The sequence below is a fragment of the Stylophora pistillata genome, chromosome 7 (assembly GCF_964205215.1).
Source record: "Stylophora pistillata chromosome 7, jaStyPist1.2, whole genome shotgun sequence".
NCBI classification, from domain to species: domain Eukaryota; kingdom Metazoa; phylum Cnidaria; class Anthozoa; order Scleractinia; family Pocilloporidae; genus Stylophora; species Stylophora pistillata.
Genome location: NC_142525.1, coordinates 27,180,790 through 27,198,010, shown reverse-complemented (window position 1 = coordinate 27,198,010; position 17,221 = coordinate 27,180,790). Strand labels below are relative to the sequence as shown.

Genomic DNA, 17,221 nt, shown 5'->3' with positions numbered 1-17,221 from the left:
TCGACATTTAACCGAACTTCAAGTATTAAAATAATTTAATATTATCTTTCTGTGGCCTTAAGTTGTTTTAGTTGCACCGTTCTGACTTATGCCGGAGCTTGGAGCGATGAGGAAAAAAATGTCATCGCGCACGGAAATGTTTTGGTCACGTTTCAAGTTTGGTTAACCTCGCGCAAATTATGTTAATTCACGTTCAAACACCAGCCCAGTACTTTAACACAAAAACCGGGACTGATTGAATAAACTTTGAATAAATATCCAACAAACGAAGTTGAGGAATTAGGAATTTTTTTTTGCTAAGAGTCTAGTCATAGAGTAGGTCGCATATTTCCCAAATCGTGACTGGTATATGAACAGGAAGGAAAGCGAGTGTGCTTGACATCAGTTTTTGTGACGAAAAAACTGACGTGAAATTGACCTTCTACTCATGAAACGTTAAGCTGTCATTTGTACGCCAAGGTTCAAATAAAAAAAAAAAGTGGACTGGCTGTGCTATACATCCAGAGCAAGATTCGTAAAGAGGAAAGTAAAAGTAAGTTTATTACTCCGGTAAGTAAATGTTTCGGTATACAGACTACTGTTTACTTTCGCGGCTCAAGTTGTTAGTAATTGCTCACAAGAATTAACGAAGTTTTCGGACCATGAAACGCAAGCCTGACCCAAATCATGGGTATCTGGCATAATAAATCGTTTCAACCGAATTTCGAACCTGTAAAGTTTAAAACGAAACGCATAACTCGATTTTGCCCTGATATTTCACATTTTGGGAGAATAACCTAATTAATATCATTGTTTAGAGTGGCTGATAAGAAAGGTAGATTTCTCAAACTGTATTCAAAGTTTTGCGAGCGAAAAACATGAGTACTTCTTTAATATCAATGGATAAAATATCCTTTTCTTCCTTCCAAATCTGTCTCCTTTGCTGATGCTTATGTATAAACACTTATTTTCAAGCTTCAAAATTGACCGAATGACTTTGATGATCAGAGGCAGAAACATTTATTAATAAATTCATGGATTAGATCTATAAAGGGGGGCCTTTTCTGAGAGAGTTATGCGAAATTCGCTAAGAACTTAATGCTAATAAAAACTGTAGATCGAGTAAGGCTAGTTTCCCCTTTATCAGCCAGCCGTTTTTCTATTGAAGTGATTGAAAAACTTTTGATGACAATTCCATCACATAATCAAGTTAAGTTGTAATGAGATGGAGAACTGCTCATTGGTTGGAAGGTGTTATGTTCAGAATGTTTTGTTTGCATTGCGTGACGGCTCATGACGAGTGTGACTTCGCGGCCTCGCTATGCTCAGTTTAGTTTACTACGTGCAGAACGTTTCGGTGACGTTCTTTGTTCTTTGTTTTTTTTTTTTTTTTTGTTGTTGTTGTCGCAAGAAGCGAGTTAAGTTGGTAGCATTAAAACCGGAATTTCAGAGACCTTGTGTGAGTTAATTTGGTGTCACAGAAAACGTTTTCCACAGTTATCTCGTTGTAACACCAATTGATTTTTACAGTTTACAAAGAGTCGAGAGAGTCGTAAGACAAAATTATTTTTTTCCAGTCATCCAGTTTTCATGATAACTGTTAACCAGTTCGCTACGTGTATAAATTCAGGGGCAGGCATATTCGATGTCGACTTGTGTCACGTTTGTTCTCTCTATTACTTCATATATCGAGTTACATACAACGTCACTTCTGGTCTTAGAAATCTAGTCAGATAATCCTTAAGTTTCTTTTTTCCTTTCTTGTTGTTGTCGTTGTCTTAGTTCGGAGAAATGTCATCAAAAGTTGTACTTGACATCACTCCGTGTCCGCGTTTTTTTGGTCATCCGTTCAAATCAAAGCGGAATGTGCCTTCAACTTCAAATTGTATTAATATTGAAAAGGGGATTTATTTGAAGGTTCTTTATGAGCGGAAGCCATAACCGATACGCAGATGACTTCATCTCTGGTCCTTGTTTATCTTATTTTAAAACGACCGACCAAACTACTTGAATTATTTTACAGCTGCAGGTTGTGGTTCAAAGTCCAACTTGAGAGAAACGGCATTATGATCTAAAAAACAAAACAAAAAAAAATCAACCAGTACATTCTAATTTCAGGTTTCTTAGGCAAGGAAAGGCAAGCCTCTGTGAAGCGCAATACTTCCTTTATCTCTCCCAAAAGTTACCCCTTGCGATTTAAAATGCTATCCTGCGTAAAAAAGACTGCGAGAACTACTTAGCTTCAGCTTTTCATCATAGGTAGGGATTCAATCGTCAATCCACCATGACCGACGTGGAGTCAGACGCAGTCTCTACTACCCGAACTAGATGTTTCAGCACGATTAAAGACAAAATCACCAAAACACTCTCAGCTGCTGGTGGACGTCCAGCTATCCCAGGAATTATCACCAACAACAAGATCACTCTAAAGAACATGGTCATTTCCCTAGCAGTGCTGGGGCTCGAGGTTCTGCTTTACTCCGAGGTCTTTGACTGCCCCGTGAAGCATCATGAAATCTATGCTCTCTCCTGGTTGTGCGCCCCACCAGCAATCATTTTCTTTGTCAACCTGCTTATCATTGGAGACATTTGGAAACTTTCCGACCGGTGTCTAGTACGCGACTATTATCATTTTGGCTACTTTTGTGGCCACACTGTTCCCAGCATCGTCAAAGCGATGGCAGGAGCATCTGTCTGGTTGATCTTGGCATTTTACAGAAAGGATTATTACGTCTGTGCAGAGGTAGGACCGGATATCCGAGAGATAAACGAAACTGATCCAGAGAAGCTTAAAGAATACGACATTGCAGTAGAGACCGCTGGTGCCGAATCTCAAATTTTCGCCTGGGCAATATTTTTGCTCATGGTTTTCTTAACTTCTGTAATGGTCATCAGCAAGAATTGTTGTCTGAAGGACCAAGACATCCTTGACGGTAACGCAATTTCTTTCTTTTTTTTATTCTTAATTTACGAATAGTGTTGTATAACGGCGATACCGTAAGAGGCCCGCTCTTAGAATCGTACAATCTGATTGATGACGAGGCACGTGTAGTATTCGATTGTGCATCACCACTGAAAATTACGCGGAACCATGACTGAATATTTCTTGCGTTGTGCCATTATGGTGTGGAGGGGATCAGGCAAAGGGTTAACGCTGGAAGCATGCACTTTTGACTAGTCTCGTTTGTTTTAACCTGGCGTGGCGTTCCTGTACGTTTTAGCTAATCTACAAAACTTAGACAGTCTCTCTGTGTGTGATTTTCGCGATATACTCAAGTATTTTCTGTGACTTGACTGTGTTTTTAATATGCAGCCTCGGCCGTAACTGTCAAATATCTATTAAAGTGATCTAGGTCTACGCTTACTTATGTATCTTTCCCTAGACATGCGCATCTTTGAAGAACGCGAGGCAAAATGGGCTAAGAAAACTTTTACTGAGTTCGCTAGGGGTTTGCACGATGAAGAAATAACAAATGAGAACGAAACTGGTGGCCAGGAAAAGGAGAGAGAAGACGAGGTTAAGATTACACTCTACCCCAACGGAATTCCGGAAAAATTTGGCGAAAGAATGGTGACAGAAATGTTCAAAGGTTATAAGGAGAAAAATCCAAAATGGCATTATCGTGATGCTTACGACCAGTTCAAAAAGCTCTATCCTAGAGCTGCTAATGGCCATCCAGGAAATAGATGGAGCACAACACATCTATCAAAGCAATTTGCGAAAAAAGCCTATGCCGTGAACACTGATGAAAACACCAAGCTGCCGGTCCACCAAACAAGATATGGTAGCACAAGTTTGGGAAATGCAGAAGATGGCATTTACAACCAATGATGAAATCACACAGGAACCCGCCGAAACGGACAGTCTCATCGGAAACACTTCATCTGAGCTAAATTAACGGAGGTTTTTGTTAGAAAGAACATTTTTTAACATACCTTTGCACACCTCCTTACAAATGAATGTAACTAGGTCTTTCATGAGCAGCATAAGTCAATTAAGACTGGTGACAGCTGATAAATTCCCTCGAGTTTACCACAAACCTACACCGTACAACAAGGAAAATGTGATTGCCGACCCTTTTTTACTCGTGAAAAAGAGAAACCAATGACTTGTTCTTCGCAAAATGTTCAAGCTAGAGGACGTAAACCCACTGGCTAGTTTTTACTAGAAGTAAGGAACAATAATACAGACGGAAAAAAAAAAACACTATCGTCTTAGAAGCAGTTAGGGTTAGTCTCTGGCAGGTGAATTATATATTAATTCACAACATGCCCAAGTCTTATAACGATACAGAACCAATACAAACATGAACTGGTCCAATAATTACAAGCGTTGACTGCAGGGTTTTTGCCAATTATCATGCAACTAAACAAGAATAAGGTTGGGAACGTGACATAAGTCAACTGCGTGAGTTATAAGTACTTTGAAATGTAACGGAAAATTAAGTAATAAAATAATTTACTATCATCGTTCTGCTGTCTGAAGTTTTTGGTTGCACTGTCTTAAGACTTATGCCACAGGAAGGAGCGATGAGGAAAATGCACACGCGCACGGAAATGTTTTGGTTACGTTTCAAGTTTGGTCACGTTCAAAAGTAACCGGCCCAGAACTAGCATAGCACAAAAACCGGGACTGATTAAATAAAATTTAAATGAAAGTCCGACAAACGAAGTTGATGAATTGGGAATTTTTCTTTTACTAAGAGTCCAGCCACAAAATTCGTCAAATATTTTCAAAATCGTGACTGAAATCTTAACAAGAAGGATAGCGTGAGTGCTGAACATCAGTCCTTGTGACGAAACTACTGACCTTAAATTGACCTCCTAACCACGAAACGTTTACGTTGTCATTTCTATGCTAAATTTCAAATCAATAAACAGTAGACTAGCCGAGCTTCACCTCCAGAACAAGATAGTAGAGCACCATAGTCAAAAGAGCAAGTTTATTACTCGGGTGTGTGGACAATATTTTAGTAAACCCGTTGGTTATTGTTTTCACTAGAGACGCGATGTTAAACAGTTTTGTGCTTTTTGGGTTTTCCCTAATGGAAGAGTTAAACCTCTCGGACCCTGACAAAAAAACACTTCCGGAATACGACCATTATCTTGCGCGGGTTTTGAGACTCGAGGTTAGTCAAGGAACAATGATACAGACGAAAAAAATACTATCGTCTAAAGAGTAGTGCTCAGTAAATGCGTTCGCCTCAGGTAGATTATACGTTAATTAACAATCGTGCTTGAGTCATAAAACCATAGCAATACAAACATAAACTGGTTCAATATACATAAGGGTTGACTTTAGGATCAAAAAACGAAGTTGAAAAATTGGGAACTTTTCTTTCAAAAAAATTCAGTTAATTAGCAGTTGCTACACGTTTTTCGAACAGGGAATCAAAACAGAAAATATAGCGAACGTGCGTTACCTAAGTTTTTGTGACGAAACAATTGAACTGACATTGACCTTCCCACAGAATGAAACGTTTGACCTGTCATGATTTGTATGCTACATACGCATGTTTATATGGCCCAAATTTTAAGGAGCTGATCGAGTTGCCACTCTGGAATGAATCAAACCACCAGATAATTGTTTCGTGCAGAAGAAAGTCACTGCAACGGCGAATCTCTATCTCCGGTGAGTGATCAGTTCACACATGATTGCTTTCACGAAGGAAATTAAGAGCTTAGAAAACGATTTTAATGTGCCTCGTTAAGAATCGGTTCTAACTTTGGTCCATGACATTTTTGATCGTTGAGCGAAAGCCCGATCTAAATTTCATGTTTAACTAAAACGTACAATGTAAATCAAAACGTTTCCGTCATCCAGCTTTCGAACCTAAAAACTAACTACGTGACTTTCGGTGGACTATTTTGAAGGCTATTACACGTACGATTGCACGATTTTCAAGCAAACAAAAATATCTTTCTATTGACTGCTGATGATAATGACAAAGCTCTGAGTTTAAAGCAGATGAGGGAAAGGGACCCTCTACAGCCCTGGAGTATCAACTTGTTTCCGCAGGGATTATTCTCAAGGCGTAATTTACATCATCCATCCTCGCTATTATTCTGAGCCTTTTGACAAATGGTTCATAACTTATTTCTTGAATACAATTTGCAATGTGCTGCTAACTATGTCGGAGACACCGCTCGAGTCACGTTTGAATCATAAGAGCCTACTTACATTGATTGAAAGAAAATGATATTTTCAAAAGAGTAGCTGCAGAAGTTAAATGATGATCATATGTTTTGATAGAAACGGTGTCTACCACATGGATGCGATCAATTATATTTTCGTTAGTACTGATCATGTCTCAAGCATCAAATAAACTTGCTGTAACTAACAGGTCTTTTAGCTCACTCACCTTGCCTGGAAGTCGGCTTATAACTTGAAAATTTGTTGAGTTTCAAGTAGGTAGGTTCTTTTGTTTCTCACACACTCAAAGACTTCGCATGAAATTATCTTTGAAACGAAACTTATTTATCAAAAGCTTTCATAATCATTTCGGCGCGGAAAGATTTGGCTCGCATGAATTGTCGCGAAGGTTCTGAAGTGTTGGTTGCCTTCCTATTCGCTGAATGCCTCTGATCAAAGCGAGCGGTGCTGTGAAAATCTGTCAAATTCTAGTCAGTAGGCCCGCACGCAAGGAAACTGAAAATACGCTGAATATGAGTATTGTGAAGAAATAGATACTTGTTCAACAGCGAGGAAAAAAATGACTCCTCCTATTTGACAGCGGTGGAAATGGTGAGGAGCTGGAGTGCCGCAAAAGTTGATGCATTTTTCTTTATGCCGAGTTGGTCTTGTTTTAAAGGATACCACAACAAAGGTTTTTTCGTTTATAATTTTTCATTATTCAAATATTATTTTTAAAAATTATTCAAATGTATTTTTTTTCTGTTTTCGTTCTTCAGGGGAGAGGAGGTAAGCATCAGTAAAGCGCACCGCTCGCCCCGCGTTCGCCTCGCGCACATCATCGCTCTAGATCTCCTTCGCCTGTCTACAGGTTCGCCTGCGTTTGCTTTGCATTCGCCCATCAAACGCAAAGGAACAAATATTTAAGTAAATAAAGCAGTGGGAAGCACTTACTTCGACTGCCATCATAGTTGCAGTTTCCATTTTCATCTAAAATGTCCGCTGCGGGAACAGAGCCTGGTAATGAGACACACGTGATCGAACCATCCCCAGATTCTGGGGCCCAAGATTCCGGGGCCCAAGATTCCGGGGCCCAAGATTCTGGGGCTCAAGGTTCCAGCCGTGTATCTAGATATTTCAAGGTCGTTAAAGACAAAATCAAGAAAACGCTCTCGCCTGACGAAGAAACAACCATTCTAGGCCTAATCACCAACAACAAGACCACTTTGACGAACCTGGTAATTTCACTAGCAGTGCTTGGCCTTCAATTTCTACTGAATGCCGAAGTCTTTGACTGTCCCTTGGAGAATCATCAGATTTATGGCCGCTTCTGGTTGTACGGTCCAGCCACGATTATTTTCTTCCTCAACATGCTACTCATCGGAGACGTCTGGGAACTCTCTGACAGGTGTCTGGTGGCAGATTATTATCATTTTGGGTTCTTCTGTGGACGCACCTTTCCCAGCATAGTCAAGGCACTGGTGGGGGCGTCTGTATGGTTGTGCGTGGCATTTTTACAAAAAGATTACTACATTTGCGGCGAGGTAGGGCCGGATATCCGCAAGAGAAACGTAACTGATCCAGAGGAGCTCAAAAAGTACGACTTGGCAGTAGAGACCGCTGGGGCCCAATCACAAATTTTCGCCTGGGTAGTTTTCCTTGTCATGGCTTTTTTCGCTACTGTGGTGATTATCAATAAGAATTGCATACTCAAAGACCAAGATATCCTAGACGGTAACGCAAAATATCTTTTGTGTATTATCTAACCCGTACTTATCCGCCTAGAATTGAAGGAGGCTGTTTCCATCAAAAGTCGTGAAACATATCACTGATCTGCTACTGGCAGGAACAGGCCGAATATGATTTGCGACGAAGTACTTGTACTATTCGATAAAACTGCATGAGTATATATGTGAAATGACGAAAAGTATCAAACATAATAAACACAATCATCATTGCTTAGGGCGCTGAGGACATCAAATATAGGGTCGTGCGGAACGTAACATGTAGCCGCCAGAGGGTATTTATGATCAGAGTATTTGTTTCATCTGAATGGTTTGGGTCTGCCTGCATGTTTTGGCATATATCGAAAGCTTGAGGGCCGTCTTTTTAAGACTTTTCAGATATACTTTGGCGTCTGTTTTGTTTTTAGTTTGATTCATTGCTGATGTTGTTGATGTTTTTTTGTAATCGTCAGCGGTTGGTTTAAAATCTGCGAAAGCTAGTGACATATGTTTAGGTAATCTAACTGTACTTTTACGATTATTTCATAGACATATGCACCTTTGAAGAACGGGAGGCGAAATGGGCTATTAAGACTTTTACTGAGTTCACTAGGGGTTTGCGCTGTGAAGAAGACCCCAGTGAAGACCACGACAAACAGGGAAATAGCACTGCAGACAACAAAAGCAAAAGAAAAGGCGACGACCAGTTAGGAAAAGAAAAAGAGGAAGAGGTTAAGATTACACTCTATCCCGACGGAATTCCGGAGAAAGGTGCCGAAAAAATGGTCACAGAGATGTTCAAAGGCTGGAAAGATGAAAAACCAAACTGGCATTACCGTGATGCTTACGACGATTTCGTTAAGCTCTATCCCAGAGCTGCTACTGGCAATCCTGGAAAAAGGTGGAGCACGACACATTTATCCGTGCAATTTGCGAAAAAAGCGGGCTCAGGGAACAATAGAAATATCAAGTTGCCGATCCACCGATCAGATAGCGGAAGCACACGCTTCGAAATGCAGAATTTGACAGTCCAAAGTGACAAAGCTGACGTTTCGAAGGAGGGACACCAGGAAACCACAAGTTTAATCGCAGCTAATTAATGTGAGCTAAGATTCTCATTTCTTAGAATGCAGAAACTAAGGAATGGCCACTCCTTGAAACATATTGTGGTCGTGTTAACGGAACTTGGGAACAGTAATTTAAAGTGGTAGGAATACGCGCAAACATCAGGCCTTCGCGAGTTAGTTCGCTTTTGACAGCGTATCACTGAGGAAGGAGTTGTTATAGAAACCGTATAAATTTCATCTCCGCCATTAACAAGTATGTATGAAGTAATGACACTTATGTTAAGCTTAAAATTCCAAAGAGTGGCTCAACTCTTTAAAATTATACTAAAATGACTCGCGGACCGCCATTTTTAGTATTTCTTAGCAATCTGGCCCAAAACTAAAATCTAGTCTCTCCCTTTTTCTTGTCGCTGACTCTCATGTTGTTAAAGCCGTTTCAAGTTAAACATGTTTTGTTGGTGTGAATTAAGCTTTGGAAGTTTACTTTTGTACGATTATTTAGTTCTTTTAGTCTTTGTTTATTTTTGCACTATTTACAAATAATTATTTCAACATTAAAGTACATTAAAAAGGAGAGACATAGGCAAATTAAATTACACAAGTATTGAAAAGCAAAATGTGCGCAGTGACCAAAGTAGTTGGCCACTGCCGCAGACAATTAATTGGCCTGAACATGTACATTATAGGCATTTACACAACAGTAAAAACCAAAGGAAACTACACTCAGGAAACAGATTGAGTATTTTAAAGATACATTTTGTATTGCTTGTAGAAACAATTATACGAGTTTTTTTAATTCAAAGGGGATAGATTCTCAGATTTTTGAAGCTACATAAGCAAACGTAGTAGTACCATAGTTATTACTTGCTCTTGTTCTGTAAATATTAAAATTAGTCGCGAATCTGGTACTGTGTGTATGAATCTCTCTCTATTTGGCTTCAATAATAGTCTTAAGAGTATACCGGCTTAACTCCCAAAAGACAGGTCATAATTCCTGTTGGACCTCGTGTTTATGCAATCATTCCTTTAAGTATCATTAAAATTGTAATTATTCACGATTATGACTACCGTTTTATCATGCTGAAATGGGAACTGCGAGGGCGATCTACACCTACTTTACTTGAAAGCTCGCTTAAAAGTAAAAGAGTCTAACAAACTGGAAACTGAGAAGCGAACAGAAAACCGCTCTTTAAATCCGCAACTTCTAACATCCTCCACGAAAGTTCTTCATCATTACCACGAGCTAATAACCATTTCTTTAGAATTTTCTAATTTCTATTTCCATGGAAGTTCAAAGCTTTGGGTACAATGGGCTCCTGCGGTCTGCGAATAAAACTGAAAGCGAGAGACTCGTAACTTCTACTATAAATTTCCAAGAATATACGTCTCAATTTCTTTCACCAAGAGCCGTTAAGGGTGGAAATTCAAACAACATGCAAATGACCTAAACCCTTGACCCCAAACAGCGATCAGCATCTAATTTCTCCTCACAATATCGCCCCTAAATCGCACTGTAAGGTCATGAGAATAAAGAAAATGATCACCAACTAAAGAAGCTCTTGATTGTGAAGCAAATTCTCCTTGTCAGCACCTTAGGAAATGTATAGAGAACAGTATGGAGAATATGCATACTGATCCTGGGATGCTGAGGGCTAAGAGAGCATTTCACTTGTGGAAGTATCAATAATAATAATTGCAACAATTTTATTTTTCTCCGAGCGCTTTGGACAACACCTTCTTGAGAAGGTCTAGTATACTAGCATTATATTGCAATTACCATGAAAAAGGGGAATGAAAACAAAACAATTCAATTCTGTTTGTCACATTCATAATTGTCTCTGTTAATTGGGTTTCTGAGGAAACGAAACGAAACGAAAAGCAAAAAATGTGAACGCTTAATTAACTAAAAAATGTTCAGTCGAGCATTTCCTTTGGGAAGAAAATTTCTCAGTAGTTATCATACGAGCGATGAAGATCATTATTCTTAACGGAGGCATTAGATAGGTTATGCACAAAATTTACTGCTAACTGACGACCGGTACAATTTCCCTCTGATTTTACTCAATTTCTTCTGAGCTTTTAATCCTTTTCTAATCCTTAAATTGATGGAAAAAATTAGTTATTTTCTGCTAATTGAAAAAAGTGCTAGTTTTTTTTCCCCAACTGTTGCACGAAAAGTTCGATTCTTGCAGTCTTCGATTCGCACAAACTTGATAAATACGAATTTTCCCTTTTTGCTCGATACTTTTTTTCTATCACTCGCTAAGATTTCATGCCAAGTTATGACAATAATAGTTGTTCCAATAGCGGTTACAATATGGCGCCATCCTATTGGCTGAAAAGCTGAAAACGACTGATTGCCAATGGTCTTGGCATTCAGGAATTGTTCGGATAATCGCCACAGGTGTATTTGGTTAAACTGCGACACCACGTCACCAGTTAAAGAGAAGTCTGTGTGCTCATACATCAGTCAAGATCCCAATAAGTACATTCAAAGCATCTGCTCTAACGTCCCTCTCTTCCTTGGTAGTATTGTGGAAATAAGGTAGGTACTCAATTTAGAATTTCTCAGTGAGGTAATGACTTTTTCGGTTAACAGTTAAAATTGTGGCCATTTTACGGCTAACGGTTAACTTCCGCCGTTCCTTGGTGATTAAAAGATAAATTTTTATGTTTAATTATTTTTACGACCAACGGTTAAAATTTGTCATTTTTTACGCCGACTGGTTAATATTTTTGGCCTTCTTTGAAAAAATAGCAATTTTTTATTCAATTATGTTACACGAAAAAAAGAGAGCTGAGTTATAGTAAACGAAAGTTGACGTTAACAAAGTCTGCAAAAACCGCTAAGAGAAAAATAGGTGAATACAAAACAAAAACAAACAAAGAAACAAAATTTATTTATTTAAGCAATTAAAATACATATCTAACAATCCCTACCCGAAAAATAGCGCAGCTAAGTGAGGCGGGAGGAAAACAAACATTACTATAAATTCTTCAATAACAGGTTTTTAGAATTTAGAATTTAGAATTTAATTTATTCGCCACGGGAATGGCAGGAGAAAGGAACAGAACTTTTGTCCCAATTGACACCTAACCCCTTTGTAACCCACCCATCCCACCCCAGGGGAGGATATCCATCACACAGTAATCTCGTGCGTGGGAAATTAACGTCTCCTGCCCCTAACCCTGCAGGAGACGGGACCTCCATTTCTTCGTCCCTATCCGAGAAGACTAGAACATCTAACCATTTCTTGATGTTATAGAAAGGTAGCATATTCTTCTCAATTATTATAATACCTTGAGGTTTGACTGAACAGCGAAAATGACTAGGAGAGCATGCATAATTCACGAACGATGAAAGACAGAACAATAAGTAATAGATAAGCCAATTAGGTATTACAAATTGCAAAGATATAAGAAATAAAACGAAAGAGATACTGTAGTTAAGTGCTTCAATCATTGATTTTAAGATCTCTCGACTTGAAGTCGATGTGGTTTGGTAAAATGACGCCGCTTATGGTATCTTCAAAAGACATGAAATAAAACTTGATGTGTGTTATTTTCAGTTACTTTCAGACATGACAGTTGGGACAGAAGTGCTAAAAGGCATTAAATTCTTGCGCAAAAATGGGAAAAGCCTGTTGAACCCCGGTCTGTCAGGGAACGTTGTGGCAATAAACGCGAAAATAAAATCGGACCTCTTCGATTGCCCTGTGGAAAATCATCAACTATACGGGTACTCGTACCTTATTGCTCCCTGTGTCAGACTATAGATGGTAAACCTCTTGGTCGTCGGGAATAAGCTTAATCCCCATGGCTTCCTGAAAACTATAAAGGAAAAGCTGCAAAAGGAAACGAAATGCGCGGTATTCAGCAATGTGGTTCTTCCCAGGGTTTCGAGGGCGTTCGCTGCACCTCTTGCACGGCTGACAGCGTCGTTTGCCCAAGCGGACTACTACATCTGCGCAACAGTGGGGCCTGATCCTGAGAAGCGCCAGGATTTGAATGAAGATGAAGGACAAGAATTAGCCAAGATAATCGCCAGAAGCAAAGGCGAATCACAGACCGCCGCATAGTTTCTGCTCGGTTTGGTGATTTTGTGGACATTTAAAGTAAAAGCTTTGAAGATCAAAAATGAAGGTGAACTGAAACGTTTCCTTCTTTTCTCTTAACTTCTTATTATGGTTACTGTTATGAATAGTTACTGTAAAAGAAATGTTTCTAGAAATTTCTAGAATACCAGGTCAAGCTGAAATTGGGAAAAATTGATTTTTTATTGTTTACAAAGAATCGAGAGAGTCATAAGATAAAATTATTGTTTTCCAGCCATCCAGTTTTCCTGATAACTGCTCACCAGTTCGCTACGTGTACAAATTCAGGGGCAGGCATATTCGATGTCGACTTGTGTCACGTTTGTTCTGTCGATTACTTCGTATATCGGGTTACATACAACGTAACTTCTGCTCTCTTAGATGATGTCAGATAATCCTTAAGTTTCTTTTTTTCCTTTCTTGTTGCTGTTGTCGTTGTCTTAGTTCGGATTGTGCCTTCAACTTCCAGTTGTATTGAAAAGGGGATTTATGTGAATGTTCTTTATGAGCGGAAGCCCTAACTGATACTAAGATCACTTCATCTCTGGTCCTTGTTTATTCATTTTGAAACGACCGACCAAACTACTTGAATTATTTTACAGGTTCGCTTCTGGTTCAAAGTCCAACTTGAGAGAAACGGCATTATGATCCAAAAAATAGAAAAAAATCAACCAGAACATTCTAATTTCAGGTTTTTTAGGCAAGGAAAGGGAAGCCTCTGTGAAATGCAATACCTCCTTATCTCTTCCACCAATTACCCGTGGCGATTTAAAATATTATCCTGCGTACAAAAACTGCGAGAACCACTCAGCTTCAGCTTTCCATCGTGGGTAGGGCTATTCAATCGTCAATCCACCATGACCGACGTGGAGTCAGACGCAGTCTCTACTAGCCGAACTAGATGTTTCAGCACGATTAAAGACAAAATCACCAAAACACTCTCAGCTGCTGGTGGATGTCCAGCCATCCCAGGAATTATCACCAACAACAAGATCACTCTAAAGAACATGGTCATTTCCCTAGCAGTGCTTGGGCTCGAGGTTCTGCTTTACTCCGAGGTCTTTGACTGCCCCGTGAAGCATCATGAAATCTATGCTCTCTCCTTGGTTGTGCGCCCCACCAGCGATCAATTTCTTTGTCAACCTGCTTATCATTGGAGACATTTGGAAACTTTCCGACCGGTGTCTAGTACGCGACTATTAATTTTGGCTACTTTTGTGGCCACACTGTTCCCAGCATCGTCAAAGCGATGGCAGGAGCATCTGTCTGGTTGATCTTGGCATTTTACAGAAAGGATTATTACGTCTGTGCAGAGGTAGGACCGGATATCCGAGAGATAAACGAAACTGATCCAGAGAAGCTTAAAGAATACGACATTTCAGTAGAGACCGCTGGTGCCGAATCTCAAATTTTCGCCTGGGCAATATTTTTGCTCATGGTTTTCTTAACTTCTGTAATGGTCATCAGCAAGAATTGTTGTCTGAAGGACCAAGACATCCTAGACGGTAACGCAATTTCTTTCTTTCTTTTATTCTTAATTTACAAATAGTGTTGTATAACAGCGATACCGTAAGAGGCCCGCTCTTAGAACCGTACAATCTGATTGATGACGAGGCACATGTAGTATTCGATTGTGCATCACTACTGAAAATTACGCGGAACCATGACTGAATATTTCTTGCGTTGTGCCATTATGGTGTGGAGGGGATCAGGCAAAGGGTTAACGCTGGAAGCATGCACTTTTGATTAGACTCGTTTGTTTTAACATGGCGTGGCGTTCCTGCACGTTTTAGCTAATCGAAATACTGTTAACCGGGAGCGGAAAACTCTTCCTGAGAGGTTTTTTGCTTCTAAAGTTGAACATCTAAAGAACACCAATCCCTCCCAATGGTGGGGGGAGGTCAAGCGTATCGCTGGGATAACCCCTGCGCCAGGTTCTGACAGCCTGCGTTCGCTACTCCACGTCGAGGAACTGGATCACCATCTTCCAGACCGTGATGTCGCAAACGCTATCAATTCTGCCTTCCTGGACCAAATGAAGTCTTTCTCGCCACTCGAGGCTACTCCACCCTTCGAAGCGAACTCGGCCGTGGTAACCATTTCTGAGGTCGATGTTTTGACCGCAATCAGAAAGTTGAACCCCCGCAAGGCTGCGGGTCCCGATGGGATACCTAGTTGGGTGTTTAGGGAATATGCTGACTTTATAGCTAAGCCAGTGACTTCCATCCTTAATTGTAGCTTTGCTGAGCAACAACTTCCCCCATCTTGGAAGCTGGCGGATGTGGTACCCATTCCTAAACAGAAACCTGTCGAAGTCATCAACAAGCACTTACGACCCATTTCCCTCACACCAATAATTTCCAAATTAGCCGAAGACTTCGTGGTATCTGCGTTCATCGGTCCGACTGTGTTGAAAATTATCTATCCGACCAGTTTAGAGCCTTACCGAAATCCTCCACGGCCCTAGCTCTGACGTCCATGCTCCATCACTGGACGCGCGCAACTGATGGCACGGGATATGCAGTCAGTGTGGTCCTGTTTTACTACCGCAAAGCTTTTGACTACATTGACCATCAACTGCTCACTCATAAAATTTACAGTCTTGATATCCCTCGGGGTGTAGCACGTTGGGTAGTCGACTCCTTAGTGCATCGCTACCAACCCGTAAAATTATCTGCTGATTGTTTCGCTGAGTGGGGCCCCGTACCAGCTGATGTACCTCAGGGGACAAAATTGGGGCCATGGCTCTTCTTGCTAATGATAAATGATCTAAGAATTCCCCAGGTTCAAACTTGGAAGAACGTTGATGACACGACGGTGGCAGAGATCGTCCCGCGTAACGCATTAGGTGACGCCCAAACCGCTGTTAAAGTGGTGGAGGATTGGTCCAAAGGACAGAAGATGCAGCTTAACGCTGACAAATGCAAAGTTATGGTCACCGACTACAAAAGGCAGAAACACCATTTCACTCCCCTCTTGGTAGATGGCAAAGAATTAGAGACGGTAGAGTCGGCTAGGATCCTAGGCGTGACTGTTTCGTGTAACCTTAGGTGGAACAACCACATCATTGATGTTATAAAAAGAGCAAACAAACGATTATACTTTTTAGTCCTCCTGAAGAGAGCCCGCGTTCCAGCGGATGACATAATTAATTTTTAATGTACAACTATACGTCCTGTTCTGAAATACTGCGCACAAATATTCCATCATGCGTTACCTGCGTATCTTAGTGATGACATTGAAAGGGTCCAACGACGCGCATTATCCATCATTTCACCAGAACTGTCATACCATGACTCTTTGGAAAGGCACGGTTTAGCTTCGCTCTATGACAGACGCATTAAATTATGTACGGATCTGTTTTTGTCTATCTCAAATCCATCTCACAAATTATATAATTTGCTGCCAGATAGACATCTTTCAGCTTACAATACTAGACACCGGCGCGTTTTCAACATGCCGCGCTTTCGCACTGATCGTTTTAAATCTTCATTTATCCCGGCTATGTGCGCGTGTGCTAACCTAGATTTTTAGCTACTCTGCTGCTGTATATTAGTTATAGTTATTATATTAGTAATTTTATTTAGGTCTTAGCATTTTTGTAATTGGTTGTCTTATATAGTCTTATATAATCAAAGATTGTGAAAAGCACGCAATTCAGCCTATGGCTGCAATGTATTTTATTTGGTAATAAACTATCTATCCATCTATTTAATCTACAAAACTTAGACAATCTCTCTCTCTCTGATCTTCGTGATATACCAAAGTATTTTCCGTGACTTGACTGTGTTTTTAATACATGGCGTCTGCCCTAACTGTCAGATATCTATTAAAGTCATCTAGGACTACGCTTACTTATGTATCTTTCCCTAGACATGCGCATCTTTGAAGAACGCGAGGCAAGATGGGCTAAGAAGACATTTACTGAGTTCGCTAGGGGTTTGCACGATGAAGAAATAATAAATGAGAACGAAACTGGTGGCCAGGAAAAGGAGAGAGAAGACGAGGTTAAGATTACACTCTACCCCAACGGAATTCCGGAAAAATTTGGCGAAAGAATGGTGACAGAAATGTTCAAAGGTTCTAATGAGAAAAATCCGAAATGGCATTACCATCATCATCATCATCATCATAGTTTATTTAATAAAGCAGGTTGAGGGATAGGCAAGACATTACGTCCTGATGTGGACCTGCATCAACTAAACTATCAATTAATAAATACCT

The 17,221-nt window shown here is 40.1% G+C and overlaps 2 protein-coding genes, 1 long non-coding RNA gene and 2 pseudogenes across 5 annotated transcripts; 4 read left to right on the top strand and 1 right to left on the bottom strand.

The window, feature by feature from the left end:
* The first annotated feature begins 393 nt into the window (after positions 1 to 393).
* On the top strand, positions 394 to 4,449 carry LOC111336542 (uncharacterized). 2 transcript variants are annotated; one of them, XM_022942655.2, is made up of 3 exons: positions 394 to 532; positions 2,239 to 2,912; positions 3,363 to 4,449. In XM_022942655.2, exons 2-3 carry the CDS (start codon positions 2,264 to 2,266, stop codon positions 3,809 to 3,811), a joined length of 1,098 nt encoding a protein of 365 aa, XP_022798390.1. In that variant the 5' UTR covers positions 394 to 532; positions 2,239 to 2,263; the 3' UTR covers positions 3,812 to 4,449. The 2 variants fall into 2 exon arrangements, with proteins under 2 accessions (XP_022798390.1, XP_022798399.1); XM_022942664.2 differs by having other exon boundaries at positions 415 to 549.
* Positions 516 to 7,136, bottom strand: LOC148727318 (uncharacterized). The gene is made up of 3 exons (XR_015989858.1): positions 7,067 to 7,136; positions 3,916 to 4,020; positions 516 to 2,050 (listed from the first exon to the last, which is right to left on the bottom strand). It is a non-coding gene; the product is annotated as an uncharacterized LOC148727318 (long non-coding RNA).
* On the top strand, positions 7,108 to 9,961 carry LOC148727317 (uncharacterized). Its single transcript, XM_088728202.1, has 2 exons — positions 7,108 to 7,846; positions 8,386 to 9,961. Exons 1-2 carry the CDS (start codon positions 7,108 to 7,110, stop codon positions 8,934 to 8,936), a joined length of 1,290 nt encoding a protein of 429 aa, XP_088584328.1. The 3' UTR covers positions 8,937 to 9,961.
* Positions 9,962 to 12,467: 2,506 nt separating this feature from the next.
* Positions 12,468 to 13,078, top strand: LOC148727316 (uncharacterized; annotated as a pseudogene).
* Positions 13,079 to 13,840: 762 nt separating this feature from the next.
* Positions 13,841 to 17,154, top strand: LOC148727315 (uncharacterized; annotated as a pseudogene). Its single transcript, XR_015989202.1, has 2 exons — positions 13,841 to 14,502; positions 16,871 to 17,154. The product of XR_015989202.1 is annotated as an uncharacterized LOC148727315 (transcript).
* The last annotated feature ends 67 nt before the right edge of the window (positions 17,155 to 17,221 follow it).

Excerpts from the sequence above, each read along its gene's own strand:
- LOC148727317 (XM_088728202.1), top strand. The coding sequence starts at position 7,108 with ATGTCCGCTGCGGGAACAGAGCCTGGTAATGAGACACACGTGATCGAA. Across the intron at positions 7,847-8,385 it reads AGACCAAGATATCCTAGACG|ACATATGCACCTTTGAAGAA; the intron begins GTAACGCAAAAT and ends ATTATTTCATAG.
- LOC111336542 (XM_022942655.2), top strand. The coding sequence starts at position 2,264 with ATGACCGACGTGGAGTCAGACGCAGTCTCTACTACCCGAACTAGATGT. Across the intron at positions 2,913-3,362 it reads GGACCAAGACATCCTTGACG|ACATGCGCATCTTTGAAGAA; the intron begins GTAACGCAATTT and ends ATCTTTCCCTAG.